Below are 21950 nucleotides of genomic sequence, written 5' to 3'. Positions count from 1 at the left end.
TAGGAAAGTGTGAAAAAATTATGGAAATTATAGCCTGCAGACTGAGGTATATGAAGTGTGAAAAATTAAAAAGGAGGGAAAAATTAAATAATTTACAAAGGCAAGAAATCTAGAAAAGCAAAAAAATCTCGTTTAACACTGAAACTTCATTCTGAACCTGACCCCTTTGCGCTGAGGTACTGTCATTCATAGAATGCTTTGGCTCACATTATTCAGTGACATCTCTCATCGCCTCCTCTCTAGAATCATACCCAATCTTTTAAAAAAAAAATATGTACACACACACACACAAACTCATGGCACTCTGTCATTTGAGCACTGGCTAAATCAAGTGTAAAGGTAAAGTTGGTAAAAACTAGTTAGATTCTTGCAAATCTACAAACAAACAAAAAACCTATGAAGCCATAAAAAACCTTTATTACCTGAATGAAGATTAATACCTCATCAAGGTCCTAGAAAGTTACCTTTTTAATGGCAAACAGCAGTCTACAGCTTTTAAGCATAACATTTTTTTAATTACACATACACACACACACACTTTCTTTTGTAAAATATCTGAATGGCATGGCCCCCCTCAAAGCATCATTGAAATGCTTCCCCTTTACAAGCACATATGGTTAGCTGACCTGTGTTCTACTCTCAATTCTACAATGAATTCAACAGAATGTCCATGCTGTGGCTGCAACACGTCAAGCTAATTTCTTATGTGTTTTCTCTTACCACAGAAAAGCACACAAGAGTGGATAAACTACTCTGGAAACTTGGTCTGGTTCATCGTGCAGAATGTCCAAGGTATTACTCTCTCACAGAAGAAGGGTTTCTATCTGTGCAGACGGAGAGGGGAGGATGGGGATGGAATAACTGCCATTTGGTGTCCAGTCTGTGGATATAAACTTTCTTCAAAGCTCCATAGTTCTTCATAGCACACAACAAACAAAACCAACCTGTGATTGCCCACCTAACACACACATAACTATGGACACAAAAACAATCATCAAACTCAACATTGTGCATACTATCATTAGCATATACAGAAGAGAGGGATCAATATTTGTGGTGGCAGACAAGGAAGAGTTTGCTTCCATTCAGCAGTGATTATTATGGGCACCCATTGCCACATAGTGGAAACATGCCATTTGTTAAGGTCTGCCCTGCCTTCCTAGCCCTGACTGATAATCATGCATCAGCTACATATGCCCTTTGATAAACACAGAACTCACAGAAGTGTTTTTCAGAACCTTTCATATGTACTCTCCATATAATATGGAATATAATTCCTGATTTCCATAAACTGAGGCTGGAAGTCTGTCACTACATTTGTACATGCCTCAAAAATTGGGATTTGTCTGCATACATTGGTAAGCAGGTGTCTATTCAACCAACTGTGCATATGGAATGCCCAATCTGCATGTGCCCATTGATAAGCATGCATGCAAAAGTAGTTACAGAAGCAGGGCTCTGCTAATTAAAAAACATTCAGGCTCTAAATTACAAAATTCTTGTTGAGAAGCTACTTTTAAAGTTTACATGTTTGAACTAGAGTTCAAAGATACTTACCCTAGGGCCAATAGTCCTAATAGAGATTTTTTAGGATATTTTTTATTATCCAGATCTCATTTCTAAATGAATCGGCCTGACTACAAGACGAGGTTTCCTTACTTATAGGCTATTAAAAAATAGACATGTGCCACCTTGTCTGCATACTCTGCAAGTTCATACCTGCTGAACTAAGGAAAAGCATTAATGTTACTGTTATAAAATGAATGATACTGGGGTTTTGTGACTTAAGGAAGTGAGAAAATAAATAAGTATGTTTTAAGAAAACAGTTTCAGAAGATAGTGACTCATTAAGCTATTTATATATTGCACTGCACTGCTCTGAATGTGTTATATTTGTGTTTTCCTTACCTACATCAGAGTTCAGTTTGGTGGGCTGGAATTTGTCTATCATCAAGTCTCATTTAGCCAGCAGCTGAAAACCTAGTTCTGCTCTTCTGAAGCATTTGGGACTTGTTAGCTTTTCTTGCATAGGTAGAATTACATTTGTAATGTGGATGACTAAGGAATAAGTCACCTAATTACTGTCAGATGATGAATTGTGACTTCTTTCATACACTATTCTACAGCCAAGTACTTATCTTTACAACAAATTTTCTTTTATTTAATTATATTAAATTACAATTAGTCAATTAATCAAAGAAAAATTATAGAAATGCAAGAATATCCTGTAATAAATAAAATAGCAAAATAAGTCATTGTCCAGAAAGTCCATGAGACCATCACTGGAAAAGTGTAGTAAAAAGAAAACTATTCCTTAGACAAGCTGTGCACAGCCATAAGTATAAATTTGACATTTTGGCTCATAAAGAATAAACTCTTAAAAGATTTGTTTATCCAAGATCATAACTCAAAGCAAAAAGATACCATCTGCAGTCAGAAAGTGAAGACTTCTCCAGTGTGTCAGGTGGTGTGCATTACACTGGATCTGGATCAGGTGCAGTTTGATCCCTCCCAGAGAACAACAGAAAATCATAGTCTTCTTCTGGGTTGCTCAACAGTGTGCTGCCTCTTACTTTGGGCTTATGGTAAAGCCATGATTTAGCACAAAATTATTCAATATTCTTTAGCCACAAATCACAAAACATCACAAAAGTCGCTGAAAGAAAATTAATGCTATCTTTTATAATTCAATAGGGTTATATTTTTAACTGTATTTAAAAAACTTTTAAACATTTTGGTAGATCCTGAAAACCCTCACTCAAACTAGTAGCTCTAAGTCATATAAGTAGTCCCATTGATGCAGTACAACACGCTGGCCCTACATGTTCAATTCAAAAAATAAAGTATAGTTCACTTTAAAATTATGTTAAAGGCAGTAAAAATGAAGACAGACATAATTTAAGGTGACAGTTTTTGGATAAATTGCCATTATACGTTTGTGATAGATGAGATAGTTAAGGGTGAAATGGTGCAGGATGAGTGGAAAATGAGAAAAACATAATATAGAGACTTGGGTATGGTGGGTTTTTAAAACTAAATATTGATCCTTTAGCCAAGATATGGTCCGCCTATTAAATTAAGTATGGTTTTGGACTGTTTGCATTGTTTATGTAAATCTAGTTCAGCTATGTTACTCTTGGCATTTCTAACCACTTAAATAATTTATGTCAGTCTGAGCACGCAGAGCAGCCTTGGGTGGGCTCAACAAGTTTGAGTGACAAAAGTACAATGCTGCTTTGTTAAGTGGATGTTTATAAATTCAGTATCAAAACAAAACATGTTAACCTAAAAATCATGAGCCTAATCACACTCTATTGATTTTAATGTGAATTCTTCTCATGGAGGCTCTGTCTGTGGCCAGCTTCTCAGCTGGCATAAATTGGCATAGCTCCATTCACATCAACAGAACTCTGCCACCTTATGCCAGCTGAGGATTTGACCACTAATTATATAATCCTTAAATACTGTTCTGTTACCAGTTTATTGCCCCAGTTTGACTTTGATCCCACAAACACACTTGTTCTTAACTGCAAGCATTTGAGAACTCCCGCTAAAGTCAGTGGGCGTACTCATATACTTAAAGTTAAGCATGTGCATAAGGGCTTGTGGGATATATTATTCAAATTGAAAATAAAATCTAATTACTTTTCAGTATTATATCATCTGGTTAATTTTTGCATTTCTGTTAGCATGGACACCTCATTTTTATTACTTTCTATCTTTGAATGTATAGTATAAGCATAAACATTATACCTAGGCACAAAATACAGGAATTAAAAGGAATATTGTTATCTAGTTATATCGTCTGATCTTCTTCCTGATTCTACCAAGTCACAAATTCCAGTTAATTTCACATTAAAGTTCTCATGCACTAATACAGTGCAGCAATATTTTAGGCATAAACCATACATTGTTATTTATTTTTCAAAAACAATAAAATTTTAAACAAAATTTGTGGAACCATTCCTAATGGACTGAGATTTTGCAAATTCTTGTTTTTACAAAAATCTGGGTTTCACTTTAAATGTTACCTGTCAGTTTCCCTTTAAATATTGGTGGCAAGAAAGAGGGAAAAAATACAGTAATCATAGAAGAGTCAAGCAGGGCAGTTTGTACTACTAATAATAGTACAAACTATTGTCTGTACAGTATAAAGCACTAAATATACAAAAATATATGCCAACATTCTATAAATTTTAAACTGACCTTTGTGTGTACTCAATATAAAAGTTATAAATTAACTATCTTTTTAGTATAATAAATAGCCATATTTTTTCAACATTTTTCACCTCTAAAGTCACAAATATTTTTTCAAATATTCTACATATTCTTTATAGTCTAAATATTCTTTAATCTTTACAAATATGAGTAACATGTATGTATGTATGTATGTATATATAAACATTACAACTATATAAATAATAAATAACAGAAAGTTGGTATTTTTAAAAGAACTAACCAGAGCAGTTGTATGGTTATTGTTTCTTATGGTGATACATTTAAAATAGTGTTATTCTAAATTCTGGGTTTGATTTGAGAATTATCTGAATTGACAGTAACAAGGAAAAACACATACCCTTAATAATTGATTCAGCAGCATACAGATCCCGCTTGTAGGTCACCTAAAGGACAGAAAAACCTCATTAGACTTAACAGAGCAAGAAGGAATGTAAAACCAATAAAATAGTGCCCTGAAGGCAATTCTTTATATTAGAAGTACCATAAACAAATGATATAGTCAATTTCTTAATTATAGTAAATACCATTGGCATATGTGAGAACATAAGTTACAAAAATCACAAGAGATGCTATAGAATCACACTTTGTTGTTAAATATATAAATGTGTTTAGAGCTAATTTAAAACTATCACATGTTTTGTAACTCTTTAGGGAGCCATAACAAGCATGTTATCCTCTAGATCAGGGATGGCAACCTGCGGCACACGAGCTGATTTTCAGTGGCACTCATACTGCCTGGATCCTGGCCACTGATCCGGGGGGCTCTGCATTTTAATTTAATTTTAAATGAAGCTTCTTAAACATTTAAAAAACCTTATTTACTTTACATAAAACAATAGTTTAGTTACATATTATAGACTTATAGAAAGAGACCTTCTAAAAATGTTAAAATGTTATTACTGGCACGCGAAACCTTAAATTAGAGTGAATAAATGAAGACTCGGCACACCACTTCTGAAAGGTTGCCGTCCCCTGCTCGTGATATTTCACTATGGTTTCATACTGGGGTTTTCATAATCTAGACTAGGTGGTAGTACTGCTGAAAAGGACCAGGGAGTTATAGTGGATCACAAACTGAATATGAGTCAACAATATGATGCAGCTGTGAAAAAAACTAATATCATTCTCGGGTATATTAACTGTAGTGTCGTATGTAAGACATGGGAGGTTATTGTCCTGCTCTATTAGGCACTGGTGAGGCCTCAGCTGCAGTACTGTGTCCAGTTATGGGCACCACACTTTAGGAAAGATGTGAACAAATTGGAGAGAGTCCAGAGGAAAGCAACAAAGATGATAAAAGATTTAGAAAACCTGAGCTATGAGGAAAGGTTAAAAAACTGGGCATGTTTAGTCTTGAGAAAAGAAGACTGAGAAACAACCTGATAACATCCTTTAAATATGTTAATGGCTGTTATAAAGAGGATGGTCATCTATTGTTCTCCATGTCCACTGAAGATAGGAGAAGTAGTAATGGGCTTAATCTGCAGCAAGAGAGATTTAGGTTAGACATTAGGAAAAACTTTTTAACTATAAGGATAGTTAAATACTGAAATAGGTTATCAAGAGAGGTTGTGGAATCTCCATCACAAATACACGGTCTAGGTTTTCTTGGTCCTTCTGCACTGCAGGGGCTAGACTTGATAACCTCCAAAGGTCCGTTCCAGTTCTACATTTCTACAATTCTATGAAAGTGATCTATTGCCCATACATCCATGTTGATTGCCATTCATTATATTACCATCCTTTAATTCTGTATTAATAGAGCACTCTATCAGCCATTGTATTATTTTGTTCAGGACTAATGTCAGGATAATTAATCTATAATTACCAGGGTTATCCCATTTACCCTTTTTAAATATTGGCACAATATTTGCTTTCTTCCAGTTCTCTGGAACTTCCTCAGTGATCCAAGACTTATTGAAAAATAAATATTAATGTTCCAGAGATCTTCTCGGCCAGCTCTGTTAAAGCTTGCAAATGCAAGTTATCCAGTTGTGATTTTAAAATGTCTAGCTATAATAGCTGCAGTTTAGTAACCTTAGTTGCTGTAAGAGTGAAAAATATGTCATCATCATCTGATATGTTTACATCATTTGGCTTTTAACCAAATACAGAACAGAAATGTTATTGAACATTTTTGCCTTTTCTGTATTATTACTGATAATTCTACCTTTTCCATCTAATAATAGACCAATATCATTGCTAAGATCCTTAGTGTTCTCAATATACTTTAAAAACTCCTCCTTATTGCCTTTAACTCTGCTGGCCATAGATTTCTCCTTGTGTCCTTTGCATCCCTTATGAACTTTTTACAATTCCTAGCTTCTGATTTTTATGAATTACTATCAACTTTCCCTTTCTTCCATTGGTTTTATACATATAATTCTTCATAGCTGCCTTCACTTGCCCTTTAAGCCAGGTCGGTTTTAAAACCAGCATGTTGGTCTTCTCCAATTGTGGATTTGTGGCCTTTTGGGCATCTAGTAAAATGTTCTTAAGCAATTCCCAATATAATTCACATTTTTCTGATTAAATTATTTCACTCTGCTGATTTCTCTCGTAATTGTTTTCAGCTTTGTGAATGATTCTCACTCCAAAAATGAGTATGTCACAAACTTGAAAATAAAATTAATAATACATAAAGCATTCATAGAACCAGGGCCGGCGCTTTCATTAGGCGACCCTAGGCGGTCGCCAAGGGCGCGAGGATTCGGGCAGCGGCATTTTGTGCGCTCCCCATGGGGCGCACAGGAGCTTCTGGTTCCGCTCCCGTCGCGCCGCTGAAGAAGGACCTTCTGCCAACGTGCCATGGAAAATAGCGGCAGGCAATGGAGCAGCTCAATGACTGCCGCTGTCGCCTGCGGCATTTTGGCAGAGGGTCCTTCTTCGGCAGCGCAATGGGAGTGGAACCGGAAGCTCTCACGCGCCCCGTGGAGAGCGCACAAAATGCCGCCCCCTGAATTCTGCCTAGAAACTCTGGCGCCGCTCCTGCATAGAACAAAGGTAGCAAAAAGGCAGTGCTCACATTTAAAAGTGTTGCCATGAGTAGTTATTAAACATAAGCAATTATGATATAGATAACAGTCAGGTGAAATGACCTGAAGTAATTAAAAGGAACAGTACTACATGCATGTAAAAATCACCTTTTCTGTGATTGCATCAGGTTAAGCCATACTTAATGGGAGGTAGATAGCATTCCAAATAAGAAAAGGGTGATGGCAAGATGGAAGAACTGCTCTGAGGCAACAACAGATGAGGAATCTTCCTGAGGGCTTTTAGATTCAGTCACCCTGATCTCAATAGGTGGGATGGAAGAGATGGCTTACTAATGGACCTCTCTATGTTAGTAGCAGCTCTATATTTCAACATCTGTTTAGTGTAGCAGCCTTTGGGTGAGTACCTTGAGATTGGCCCACACTACTACAAATGTCTTGGCAAGAATTAAAGAATGGAAAAAGGACAATTTCTCTCAGACAGAATCCAAAGATAGATACTGAAGATTATGGCAAAAGAAAGGTGTTCTGAAGGAATATCAGTTGATGGACTGTGGTTTAACTAAGGACCTAGAAACCTCTACAAAAAAATGTGTGGAGCAGAAACAGAGAGAGAGAGAGAGTCTGCCTCCGCATTTTTAATTACTTTTAAAACTGTTTCCCATCGTAGGAGGGATAATAGGCTGAAGATATTCTATTCCAGATACTCTGAAATTTCAAGAACCCTTTGAAGCCTCATTATTGTGTCAGTTCTCCTTCATTAGGGTGGAGTTCTTTTCCTCTGTTGGAAGTAAGAAGACTGGATGTTGATCTCTCTGGAGACATATGAGTTCTTGGCATGTGTGATATAACTCATCAGAGCACCAAAAAGCTTCAGAGAAAAGCCAGTAACCATAATAAAATAAACATTCACTGTGTGTAACAGGCTAATGTAGATCTTAATATATAGCTGAGGACAATTCTGCAAGATGAAGAGTACAATGCAGGACTGAGCCTGAAGTATGGCAGAATCTGTTCTTTAGAGAGGATTAATAAGAAAACAAATGGAAGAGATTTTGTGCTTCTGAAAAAATATTCTCCCTAAAAATTATTTCAATATTTTTTTATTTTATGCAGCCAATGCACAAGGAATGGCTTAAATTCTGCTGTTAATTTGTTAGGAAAGTTTGTGCTCTAAAAATGGTAGAGTTGTACAAGTAGTGCTGAAGGTTCAACAAATCACCTTTTCATCTCAGACTTACTACTATCTTATTAGAAATGTGTTTTGAACTGGCTCTAGACCTAGCAATGTACTTATGAATCCTAAAATAATACAGACTGCTGAAAAATTGCAACATACAAAAATACAATAGAGAGACAAAAAGACTCCAGGAATAAAGCCTCACAAACCCAAAACCAACAATGATATCTTTAAGCTGCAGGGGCACAGTCTTGGACATCTGAATCCACACCAACCTTGACAGTCATCATCAGACATGGTAAACAGTGGGTTTCACAATAGAATAAGTGTTTGAAGAGATCTCAGTCAAAGAAGTTTCAGATCTTGCTGAATGCAGTGCAGGGCATGCTTGATTCACCCTCCACTAAAACCCAGATATCAGAGCAGGAGAAAATAATTGAGGTGCTAAAAGAAAATGGGGAAACTTAAACAAAAGGATACAGAATTATCAAAATCACCAAAGTAATAATTATGTTTACTATTGTCAAAGCTGAATCCCCACTCTGGGACTTCGAGCGCAGAAGGTGGGGGCCTGAAAGGATTCTAAAAATTAATACTGACCACTCCAGGCTTGTATTAAACTCCTAAGGTTACAGCTTCTCTCTGACCTTGGATGGGTAGATGCTGCCACCACCCAAATGCAAAAACCCCCTTGGGACACAGGAAGGCGCACTTGGGAATTCCTCCCTGTGGAGTACCCTCAAGCCCTCCCCCCCACCCCCCAAGGGAAGAGCTGAGAAAGAAAACAAAGGAAATTAGCTGTTGCCACCAGCTAATTAAACAACATATGCACAAACCTCTTAGGACACTAAAAATGCAATCCTGTTCTTAAAAAAAGGTAAATTTTATTAAAAACAAAAAGAAAGAAAATATATCTGGAACTTAGGCTTTTGCTAGATTTTAAAAGAGCAATTCCAAAAATTCCAAAATACCTTTCTTGGGGGTTCATCTTAAATATTACAAGCAAACAAAAGCATCTGGGGTTAGCACAGGGGAGGCCACTAGCCACAAGAAATAAACAGAAATAAATCTAATTGCGTCTTTCTAAACATTTCTGATCTACTTACATATCTGGGGGTTCCAAATAAGTAGTTTTAGGTATGATCTGATGATTTATGATCATACCTGGCTTAAAGCTTTTCATAGCATAACTGCTCCCTGTTCCTCTCTTTCCTGGAGAACAACAACAGAGACAAAGGGGTAGTTTCCTGCTTCCCCCCCGCCCCCATTTTAAAAAGTTCTAACCTTCCCATTGGCTCTTTTGGTCAGGTGCCCACTCCCTTTCCAATGCCTGTGGGATTTAACAACCCTTTACAGGTAAAGCAAGCAGAGAACAGCCACCAAGAGGGACTTTATAGCTAACTGGCTGGCTGGGTGTCCCTAAAAGGGAGCTACCTCTCCCTTCATTTATCATAACTATGAAGATGGTTTTGGTGGAAATCATAAGATAACATAAGAACAGACAACAAAGTAACCCTATTAACTTTGTAGAGTGGTTTCTAACAAGTCAATCAACTTGGATGTTAAAAGGTCCCTATAAATTACACAGAGCTCAAGTTGGTGACTCAAAAGAACAGGTACACCATGCCACCACCTCTTTTAAGATGTCATCTTGTTCTCCAGATTCTCAGATTTCATTTTTAAAAAAACTAAATCTTTAATCTTTATGGTTGCAAAGAAATCTCCAAAAAGTAACCCATGTGTCACCAAAGCAGCGACATCTGTCAGAGATTGTAGGGAGCCTAAAACAATAGCGCCAAAAGGCATGATTTGCTCCTCTTCAACTCAAGGAGATAGTAACTCAATAGATGCCAAATAATAATAATTTGAAGGTCAGAATTATTAACCATATCACTGCTGGTCAAAGCATGTATGAAAGCAGAGGGAGGATCATATTATGAATATCTACTGTGAGTGACCTCTCTTTTTGGCACCATAAATGGATGGTGTGCTTGGGCAAGTTCCCCTAGTCAAAATGAAGTCAAGACCAAGGAGCCTAGAAGGGCATCTGAGCTCCTTCAATGGGGAACCAAGCCCAATGAGCCCATATTATCTATGAATGAATACTAACTGCATCTGTTCAAAAGAAAAAAAAAAGAAAAAATCTGAGGACTCCTAAATGATCATAAATCTATTGGGTTTTATTAGTACTTTGTGGCAGCAAAGGCTTCTCTTTCCCATGTTACCTTGCTTGTGTCAATCATTTCTTGGTGACTTTAAGACTAGACTATAATGGTATAGTTGGGACTGCATCTTAACTCAAAGTGACAGAATGCATGTTTAAGCAGGGAACCTTGCTGTTAGGGTGACCAGATGTCCCGATTTTATAGGGACAGTCCCGATATTCAGGGCTTTTTCTTATATAGGCTCCTATTACCCCCCACCACGTCCCGATATTTCACACTTGCTATCTGGTCACCCTACTTGCTGTTAACATATTGTATTGGTGCTATGTGGTCTGCACTGGTTGCCTGTTGGTTTCTGAGTGAGTTTAAGGAGTTTGCATTTACCTATAAAGCCTTAAATGGCCTGATATTTGACTGAGAGACAACTTCTCTCCTCATGCTACACTGCGAAGGTTGTGATCGATTGAGGCAGTCAAAATCGAGTCCCTTTGATATAAAGGAGGTTGCGGTCAAGGAGTTATCCAAAAGACCCTATAGCTTTGGAACTTGTTTCTCACTTACGTGAAATAGCTCAAATGTGTTGACCTTCAGTGTCTTTTTATTGGGTTTTTGTGGATGAAGACCTTTTTGGGGGGACAGTATTTAAGGAGGCTGAGATACTTTTCCCTCATCTTACTGTACTGTTTAATTAGTTACCACTATATATTATAGGGCTGCTACATTTTAAATAGCTGTTAAGGGCACCTAGAGTTTGGGACAGCTACTGTTTTATTCCACCTATATACCCAAATAAACACAGAGAGCCACTACCTGGAGCTCAATCCCCATCATTATGCAGCTTTGCTCTCTTAATATGGTTTCCAAATCTGATGCTTACTTCTGGGAGTGCAGTCCCAGTCACTGTTCAGTACCCACTGAAGTCAACTGGAATCTCTCCACTGAGTTTAATGGGCACTGGATCAGGCCCCAAGTTTCCTCCTCAAAACCAGCTCCTTAGACAGTTGTTTCTGCTTATCAATTTCCTAAGGATGGGAATCTGTATTGGCAATAAAATAAGCAGAAAGAAGCAACCCATCTTAAATGGAACTCTTTGAAGTTCCTTGTTGGCACAAATTCACACTCACCAGCTTCCATCCCCACTCTTGTGGAGTCTACTCAAGATTCTGAAGAATTAAAAGGACACAAGGTTGCATCTGGGGGTCACACCTCTTGATATGATGACCTCTCATGGAATGTTGCAAAGCTTAAGGTGAACTCCATAAAGCCTCACAATATTCAGAACTTACCAAAGGGTTCCAAGCCAGCAGACCTCAAGAGTGTGACTCTATACTGACAATCTACACGAAGAACTGCAAATATAGGAATAACTTCTTTCTACAACCCTTAATTGGGTAAGAATTATTTCTTTAAATACCTCCAATCTTTATATTTATACATTACTCATCAACTGTTATAAACCATTCCCAAGATTTTAGACTTTTTAAACTTGTAAAACAAAGGCATAATTACTGTAACATCTTAAGGAATTTTAATATTTTGTAATTATCTGATATTTTAGCTGGTGTGGTGTTTTTACTAAAAAAAATAAATAAAAGAAAATCAATATTGCTCTTACCTTCCAGAGGTCAGGCGATCCTTCAATAAGTTTGGCATTTGTTTTACAGTATTTTAGAGCCAAGTGCAAACATTCTGTCCCATAATCCAGGTCATAATCACTACACTGTAGCAATTAAAACAAGAACAAATTTGTTTTTATTATATTTAAGAGTATAATTAACATATTAATGGTCTAAACAACAAAATATTTTGTCTAGTTTAACCACATTTTGCGTCCTTACAATCCAATTCACAGTTCTCGCACCTTAATAGTTGTGTAGGTTAGGACTGAGGTGCTTTGGCACAATTATTCTGGGAAGCCTACCTTGTTCACACTATGCCAGAGTCCAGTAAGTTATGGACTTTCATGAGTCTAGACAGACTTGCCACACCATTAGATACTGAACTTTGATGATCAGAAGTTATGAAAAGTTGCTGATAAGGCCTTGATTTCTAAAGGGAATTATGGAAATAGTTTAACAGTAAACTTCAAAAGGACGTGGAGCTGGTTACCTAGCAGTGGAAGAATTGGCATTTTCACTGAAATACATTTTCCCTTTTGTCTTTTGAAGTGTGGGAGATGGAGGGCAAGGGAATTAAATGAGATTTTCCATATTCTTTATAGCTCTGTGCATCTCCCACTTATTAGTTCCCATTTTTACACACATACAGAACCCTACAGTAACAAGGCTCCATGTTATATCCACAAGTTTTCAGATGAAAACAAGTGACTAGAATTCCATTTGCTTTCCTATCAGCATGAAACGGCACTCTCCCAAAACACCCTTCTTCTCCCCTCATACCCTCCAAGCAGCTGAGCACATCTAATTATTGAGGACTTGAAAGGCAAGAATATTAGGACTGGAAAGCAAAATTAGGGGACAGATTCTCCCCTGAGCCAAGCTACACTCATCACAAAGCATGGACTGAGGTTTATGACTCCCTGAATTTCAAGCTGTACTGGCCCTGATGTAAGTTAAGCAGCCCTTAGGCTATATTACACTCCCTAAAGGACCACAAACCAGCTCAGAATTGTGTTAGAACTCTGCACCATCTCCCAGCACAGGGATGCAAGGGGTGAGGATGGCATAGGAGACAGCACTGCAGGGGAAATTCCCATGCGGCTAGATTATGTTCTATTTGTACTGCTCATGCAGCACAAAGTGTCCAAACCTCTAGAATCTAGCAGGCCTCCTATACACAAATTTCACTATTAAATTATTCTTCCTTGAATTTGGTGGGCATTGCAAAGGTGCCAGGCTCAGTGTAGAGAAGTTGTTTATCATGTTCAGTTTAGGAACATATAGTTAACATAAATGGTTCTAAATTCTGACCTAGGGTATGACTCATACCATGCAAATGCTCCGGAATAACTCTGAAGATATTATTTAAAAATAAGAGTTCACATGTAAAATACATAGGAAAAAGTTTTCTTCTTCCAAGCTCTGAGTAGTTAAAATATGGTATGATTACACAATTAAATGTAGCAGACAGCAATTTAGAAGAGGAAAACCAAACCAGAACACTGTAACACAGCAGTGGGCAGGAGGTAAACCCAAACTATTTATACTCATATACCTGAGTACTGACATAACAGCACCATAAGCAGGAGTATGAAATTGAGAATTTTATGGGCAACAGAGAAAGTAACCTGATACAATAATTTTAGATTCCCCCCTTCCCTTTCTTTTCTTTCTTGTTCAATTTAGGAAAGGAAAAAAACAACAAAGCATAACATGTCAGCTGTGAGACTCCTTTAAAGTCTATTAGGCTGATTACAGAAGATAGGAGCAACAATGCTATAATGCAGGGTTTGGCAACCTTTGGCACGCGGCCTGCCAGGGTAAGCCCCCTGGCGGGCCGGGCCGGTTTGTTTACCGGCTGTGTCCGCCGATCGTGGTTCCCACTGGCTGCGCTTCACAGCTCCAGGCCAACAGGGGCTGCAGGAAATGGCACGGGCCGAGGAATGTGCTGGCTGCCACTTCCCAGTGAGAGCCATGATTGGCCGAACCTGTAGACGCAGCAGGTAAACAAACTGGCCCAGCCCACCAAGGTGCTTACCCTTGCGGGCCATGTGCCAAAGGTTGCCGATCCCTGCTATAATGTGACTCACAATAGTTTTGTATTTCCTCAGTAAGTTTAAGTGTAAGGGTATGTCTACACTTAAAATGCTACAGTGGCGCAGCTGTAACAGCTTCATTGTAGACACTCACTACAGCAACAGGAGCATTCTCCCATTGCTGTAGTTAACCCACCTCCCTGAGAGTCAGTAGCTAGGTTAATGGAAGAATTCTTCCATAGGCCTAGCACTGTCTACACTAGGGGTTAAGTCAGCATAGCTATCTCTCTCCAGCTGTGGATTTTTCACACCCCTCAGAGACATAACTAGGCCAATCTAAGTTCCCAATGTAGAATAGCCCTCTAACAAATAACAACATGATGTAAGAGTCCCTTGGTTCCAGTCTATCTCTTGCAAGGTATCTGTGAAATGCCTGAAGGAATATATCAGATAAAGAAAACAGAACTGTATGAAATTCTAATTGTCTCTTAGCATAATATTTAAATGAATAATAATAACTGGTTTTCCAGTCTGTCATCATCTTGCAACCAGCAAGAAAAGCTTTTTATCCCTCCAATTTTTTTTTTAAAAAGATGAATTTTAGCAGCATATTTCCACAGCCATTTTTAATAGCTTTAGGTAAGAAAATAAAACAGGAGCATGAAATAAAGTGTAACACAACTAAAAAGAAAAGGAACTTGATTCAGAAAATATTCAATCATAACAACAGCAATGATAAAAGCTTCACAATTTTATTTAAATTAGGCAAAGCTATTACATGCCATACACTACAAAACTAAATCACATCCGCAACAAATATACCGCAGCATGGAATCAGGCTTTCTGATATATATATATGATATGGGGTTGTAAGTTACACACACATTTGGATTTAGGGTCAAAATATTCAAAAACACCAGTAATATTGGTGTATTTCAAGTGGGTCTCAATCACGAACATTTATTATTAAAAAATTTCCCTCCTTAAGAGATTCTTCAGGTATGTATACACAAATTATTTTCTATTAACATAGACTCACAGACTTTAAGAACAGAAGGGACCATCATGATCATCCAGTCTGATTTCCTGCACATTGCTAACCAGCCACCCACTCCTGTAGTAGTGGGTCCATAAACTCTGGCTAAGTTACTGACGTCCTCAAATCTTGATTTAAAGACTTCAAGTTACAGAGAATCCACCATTTACTCTAGCTCAAACTAGTAGGTGACTTGCGCCCCATGCTACAGAGGCAGGTGAAAAAAACCCAGGATCTCGGCCAATCTGACATGTAAGAAAATTTCTTTCCCACCCCAAATCTGGCAATCAGTTAGACCCTGAGCAACATGGGCAAGACCCACCAGTCAGACGCATAGGAAAGAATTCTCTGTAGTAACTCAGAGCCCACCCCATCTCCTGTCCTATCTATGTCACTGGAGATATTTGCGGATGGGCCACATGCCATTGTAGGCAACCTCATCATACCATCCTCTCCATAAACTTATCAAGCTCAGTCTCGAAACAAGTTAGGATTTTGTTCCACTACTCCCCTCGGAAAGCTGTTCCAAAACTTCATGCCTCTGATGGTTAGAAATCTTCTTCTAATTTCAAGCGTAAACATATTGATGGCTACTTGATATCTACATGTTCTTGGGCCAGCATTGATCCTTAACTTAAATAAAACTCTTCTCCCTCCCTAGTGTTTATCCTTCTGTTGTATTTATACAGAGCAATCATATCTCCCGTCAACCTTCATTTGTTAGGCTAAACAAGCCAAGCTCCTTAGGTCTCCTCTTGTACAGTAGGTTCTCCATTCTTCTGACCATTCTAATAGCCCTTCTCTGCACCTGTTCCATTTTGAGCTCATCTTTTGTAAACATGGGAGACCAGAATTGCACACCGTATTCCATATTAGGTCTCACCAGTTCCTGGTATAGTGGTAATAACACTTCTCTATCTCTACCACAAATACATCACCTCATGCATCTTAGGAGTGCATTCGCCTTTTTCTTGTTGCTAGTCCCTAAGTGCATGACTTTGCACTTTGCACTATTACATTTCATCCCATTTCTATTACTCCAGTTTTCAAGGTCATTCAAATCTTCTTGTATGATATTCCAGTCCTCCTCTGTTATTAGCAATACCTCCCAACTTTGTGTCATCCACAAATTTAATTTGCACACTCCCACTTTTTGTGCCAAGGTCATTAATGAAAATATTCAATAAGATTGGCACCCCAAGACTGATCCTTGGGGAACTCCATTGGTAACGTCCCTCCAGTCTGACAGTTCACCTTTTCGTATGACCCATCACAGTCTCCCCTTTAACCAGTTCCTTACCTACTTTTCACTTCTTGTATTAGATCCCCATCTTCTCCAATTTAACTAATAATTTCCCATGTGGAACTGTATCAAATGCTTTACTGAAATCCAGGTAGATTAGATCTACTAAATTTCCATTGTCCATATTAGAAAATCAGTTAATCTTCTCAAAGAAAGAGATCCGGTTGGTCTGAAATGATCTTTCATAAAATCGTGCTGCATTTTATCCCAATTACTGTTCACCTCTATGTCTTTAATTACTCTCTCTCTCACAATTTGTTCTAAGACTTTGCATACAGTCGCGGTCAAGCTAACAGGCCTGTAGTTTCCCAGATCACTTTTTTTTCCTTTCTTAAATATAGATACTATACATTTGCAGTTCTCCAGTCATAGGGTACAACCTCTGATTTTGAAGATTTGTTAAAAAACCTCGTTGTTGGCCATACCAGGATTATCTTTTATCCCCACCTCAGCTTCAGTCCTTAGCAGTCCCACTTTTCTTTCCCTGTTTTCTTTTCATTTATCTGGTTAAATAACATTTTACTATTGGTTTTAATTGCCTTTGTAAACTCCAGCTCTGCCCGGCTTTTGGCAGTTCTCACTTTATCCCGACACATTCTGCCCTCCAAGAGGTAGCTTTCCTTGCTGATCCATCCCTTGTAGGCTTTTTGCTTTCTCTTAATAACCCATTTGCGATGTTTGTTTATCCAATTTGGTTTGTAGCCTTTCCTTACAAATTGTTTCCTCTTGCTTGGGATAAAGGCTTCAGATAGTTTCTGCAAGTTTGACAAAGTAATTCCAAGTCTCCTCCATATTCAGATTCTGGATTTCTTCAGTCCAATCTACTTCCCTAATTCCCCCCCACCACCCTTTTTTTTTTTAAGTTTGCCTTTTAGAAATCAAAGGCCCCGTTTGCACACCTACTTTTGTTTATCCTTCCATTTAGTTTAAACTGAATTAACTCATGATCATTCTATCCAAGGTTGTCTTCTACAACCAGTTGTTCTATGGAGGTCCTTGCTACTTACCAACACTAAATCACTTTGTTAGTCCAGTGACTATTTGGTGAAGAAATCCATCCTATCCAGGAATATCTGGGCCCTATAATTATAAATAGTACTTGCCCTCCAATCAATATCTGGGAAATTAAGGTCTCCCATTATCACACAATTCCCAGTAGTCTTTATTTCATTAAAAATATGACAAAGTGCTCTCTATATATCCAAATAGGATCCTGGAGATCTGTAGCAGATCCCAAGCACTGTCCCACTGGAGCTTCTGTATACATTCTTCCCCAAAGTTATTTGACCCAAATAGATTCTGTTTTATCCATTTCATCACTTCTCATTTCTTTGCAGTCTACTTTGGCATTAATGTATAATGCTACTCCACCATCTTTACCTGTATTTCTGTCTTTCCTGAACAGCACATATCCATCAAAACCCATACTCCAGTCACAACTACTATTCCATCATGTTTCCCTTATCTCTATAATATCTGGTTTCACTTCCTGCACCAGTTTTTTTAGTTCTTCTATTTTGTTACACAGGCTCCTTGCACTGGTGTACAGACATCTCAGTTGTTTCTTCTTGGCTTCACCCATATTCCTTGCCCAATTAGGTACAATCATTTCACTGCCAGTATCACCTATCTGTTACTGCTAGTGGTACTGTCACTATCATTCCTCTTGTTGTCCACTCTCTTACACTCTTTTGTTCCTTTCTCCATTGCTATATCCTCTTTACTTGATTTTCCTCCTGTTCAATATTCGAATCAGACATGGAGATTGCATGAGCATCTCTCAACTGTCTCCCCCAAATTCCTAGTTTAAGGCTCTTTTAATCAGTTGTACCAACCTCTATCTCAGAAGTGTATTACCCTCCCTATTCAAGTGCAATCCACCCTATGAGAACAGTCCTCTGTCCATGAATGCCTCCCAGTGGTCAAACATCCCAAAGCCCTCCTTATAACACCACTGCCTGAGCCATCTGTTGATAGTCATAATCTTGTCTTACCTTCGCTCTCCTATATACAATCACAGATCAGAAAGATGTAAACCTTCCTATTGTCTTAAAATAGATGAAGGAGTTTGAGGAAGGAACATTTTTGAAATCACTAGCTTACAATTAAAATTAAATTTTATTTTTATTTTAGCAGTGTATTAATTAAACATCATAATGGGGGGAATTTAATCTGTGGGATAAACCATCTTTAGGGTATGGCTGAATTCAATAAATTAAATATGACACAAGTATAGTAATAATTAAAAACATATTTCACTAACATGTACTCCATGACATTTACCACTCTGTTCACTACCTGTAATTGTTTAAACATAAAAACAGGGGGGTTGTTTTGTTTTTTAATAATAGACTCCTTTGCAAGTCTATGGAGATGATGCACTGATGCCAGGTGAGAAAAAGTCAAATGAAAAGAACATAGTTTAAGGAGAGCTCAGATTCATTTTGTATATAAGTGAATTTTTAAGTCTATTTTTAAAGTGCTGCTTTTGGAAGCTTTGCTACTTCTCTGAGAAATTCAGATAATGAGATTCAGCCCTAACCATGAAATGTCTATGATTCATAAAAGCAGGACATTTATAAACAAAATTTTCAGTGACCCATGAATCCAAAACACCATTATTCTAATTCCTACATGTTTCTTGCCCTGAATAGCCAAAGCCTCAAAAAGATAGGCTGTCCAGATAGATTATAATATAGTTTCAGTTTGATCAAAACTTTTCACATAATGCCTGACATAGTACAGTTGGCCATAACAGTTATGGATACCAAGCTCGATGAAATTATTGGCAGAGTTTAAATTTTGGAGCAGAGATTTGAGTTGGTGGAAACACAGCTGTGAACTCTGGCGCCAAACACATCCACAACAGAAAGAAACCAGATGGGTTTGACATCAGCAATAATAAAGAAGAAAAACAGTTATTTAAAGATGCTTTTGAGCTGTTAGATAATCAGGAAAGTAAAATGTGTATATTTGGGGTTTTCAGAATGGCTTGAAGATGACCGCACCCTATATTTGTATTTTATTGTATTCTATGTCAAGATACATACACCGCTTAGCAACAGTGAACAGACTAAAGTTTACTAAATTTTGTATGTTTTTTATTGTGTTTTGAGACGTACCCACAGTTTTGTAGTGATTCATTCCCAGATGGTTTGCAATAGATTTCACTGTAGAACATTACAGTCTGGTCTCCATGCTAGCACAAAGTTAAGCAATTTTCAAATTCTGTTTAATCCATATAAGCAAGTTAAATGAAATCACATTTGCAACAATTATATGGCATCTACCCTACTACTTTAGAAGCCTAGTGAGATATGCTTTGCAAGATGAGACAAGGAATGGTATTGTAGTATCGCAGTGTTGCTGACTATTTACGCCAACATACAACAAATCTGAATAAGGTGTAATCGGCTGAGTAGGCTCCAGACCTTATCATTTACATTTGTAACTTACATACACCAACTTTGGAGTTTTTTGTGCACATTTTTTCCTTTGGATTTTTTTGAAAACATAGCACAAATGGGTGGAGTATCCTAAAAAATTAGCTCTACTGAGATTCCCTAACATAAAAACTAGGAAACTGAGTTTCTCCACAACAACAGCTGCAGGTTACACCTTAGCATCTTCCTCCTCTGCTTGTTATTTGCTGAAAACCATAAAGTTGTTTCCAGTATATCTCTTTTAACAATTCAAAAAAGAAAAGCTTTGAGTTTATTCTTATTTTTATTTTAATAGCCATTAACCCTTTTGGTCCCGTATCACTGATTTTGAATGTATCTGTGAGATGACATTTCATGGGTAGTTAGTACAGTAAGTCTATTACATATACAGTATCAGAAATTCTCAGCAGTTTATTGTTTCATCTGCCTTGAAATAGGATATTTACTGTTTTTCACATATACGTTAATATTTAAAAGTATTCTTGCTTCAGAGCTGCTTCTTTAAGTGTCTGTCTATCCTATCTAGTTCTGTGGTACATTTTTACTCTATTTTTTGACTACAGAATTACCAAACATGTCATAAAGAATCATGCCCCTGGGGCCTTTCTGCACTGACACAAATAAATCTTGCATTTTAACTGCAAAACCAATTAGCTACAGGCAAGGGCTATAGGTTATGGTTTTTGTTCTTGTCCCTTGCAAACCGAGCAAGTTTCCATTGTTGATGTGCCAGAGGCAATAATTACTAAAGACAGTTATTTGGTGTCAAAAACAGATTAATAAATTCAAAAAAATCAATGCAGACACCCAGGTTCTTGCCCTGTGGCTTATACTTCCTTTCTCTCAAACACAAACCTACAGTATATGGGCATGGTAAAGCATTTGCAGTCCCCTGCCCACAGACATATCCCTACATCTCCTGCTGATTCATAGATTTAACCCCTGGCTTCTCTCAATGGGTTCATTGTTAGTTGATTGTCTTTGATAGGCCATCAAGCAAGCCGGACAGTGCTGATACTAATCTGTGTGGGTGTGTCACCCAGATACACAAGTTTGAAATATAAATATACTACATTTATTTATAACTCACAATACAAAGATTATACATACATATAACCATGATTATCATATTTAGGCACTGATACCTTACTTGGCATATCTTGTAAGATTCATTGCAATTCTGCAATATTATTATAAATGGTCATCCATCTTCCATACAGCGTCACAACTTGTTCTTCACACCAGCTGCACAAAAGAGAACATCTTACAGAATAATTACTTTCGATGGTTCCATACCATCAGAGCAGAATGAGGGATAACTCTTCACCCAATAGGAAACAATTGCTCCCTTGCACTTGCAGTTTCATTCACTTCCTGGGCCAGCCAGTTTTAGTACTTCCCAAACGTATACCATCATAATAGAGTTAAACTTCCCAAACTGAAGGAAACGGTGTTGCTGAGTCTCATGATATTTCGCATTATACTTACTTGTTCTTGGGGCACACGTGGCTAAATAAATAAATAAATAGAAACCATAACTTACAAAAAGGTAAGGTTCCAGTTAACTGAATCTTCAAGACCTTTATACAGTTATCCAATTTTGATTGGAGTGGGTACCCAATTTTCAGGATCTAATGGGTTGTTTCCATTTGAAGGAAAGATTGGTGATGGAGTCAGGTATTTCTTTTATACAGTCCTGTTTATTTACAAAGAATGTTCAAAGTCTTGTTTCCCTCAACACAATCAAACTCAACAGTTCAAAGCCTCTTCCAGCCAACACTTTACCCAACAGCTCTGTCTCTCTCTCTCTCTCTCTCTTAGCTTCTTTTTCCTCAAGGTCAGGCTACTCAGGCTTCTCTGGCTGCATCTGGAACTTTCTTTGTTCTTTCTCTGTGTCCTGTGTGCTTCTGCTGTTTCTCTCACACTAAGGTTACAG

At 37.7% G+C, this 21950-nt stretch overlaps 1 protein-coding gene across 4 annotated transcripts in view; it reads right to left on the bottom strand.

Annotated features, from left to right (window-relative positions):
* Positions 1–21950, bottom strand: part of CRPPA (CDP-L-ribitol pyrophosphorylase A) — a 175985-nt gene that overhangs the window by 91627 nt on the left and 62408 nt on the right. For all 4 annotated transcript variants that reach the window (XM_045007023.1, XM_045007021.1, XM_045007025.1 and 1 more), the window contains exons 4-5: positions 12193–12297; positions 4577–4622 (exon numbers count right to left, since the gene is read on the bottom strand). In XM_045007023.1, the coding sequence (XP_044862958.1) occupies positions 4577–4622; positions 12193–12297 (151 nt within the window). The remainder of the gene's footprint in view (positions 1–4576; positions 4623–12192; positions 12298–21950) is intronic.

This window comes from Mauremys mutica, chromosome 2 (assembly GCF_020497125.1).
Source record: "Mauremys mutica isolate MM-2020 ecotype Southern chromosome 2, ASM2049712v1, whole genome shotgun sequence".
Classification (NCBI taxonomy): Eukaryota; Metazoa; Chordata; order Testudines; family Geoemydidae; genus Mauremys; species Mauremys mutica.
Note: the sequence above shows the minus strand (reverse complement) of the source record. Positions and strands in the feature narration are given on the sequence as shown.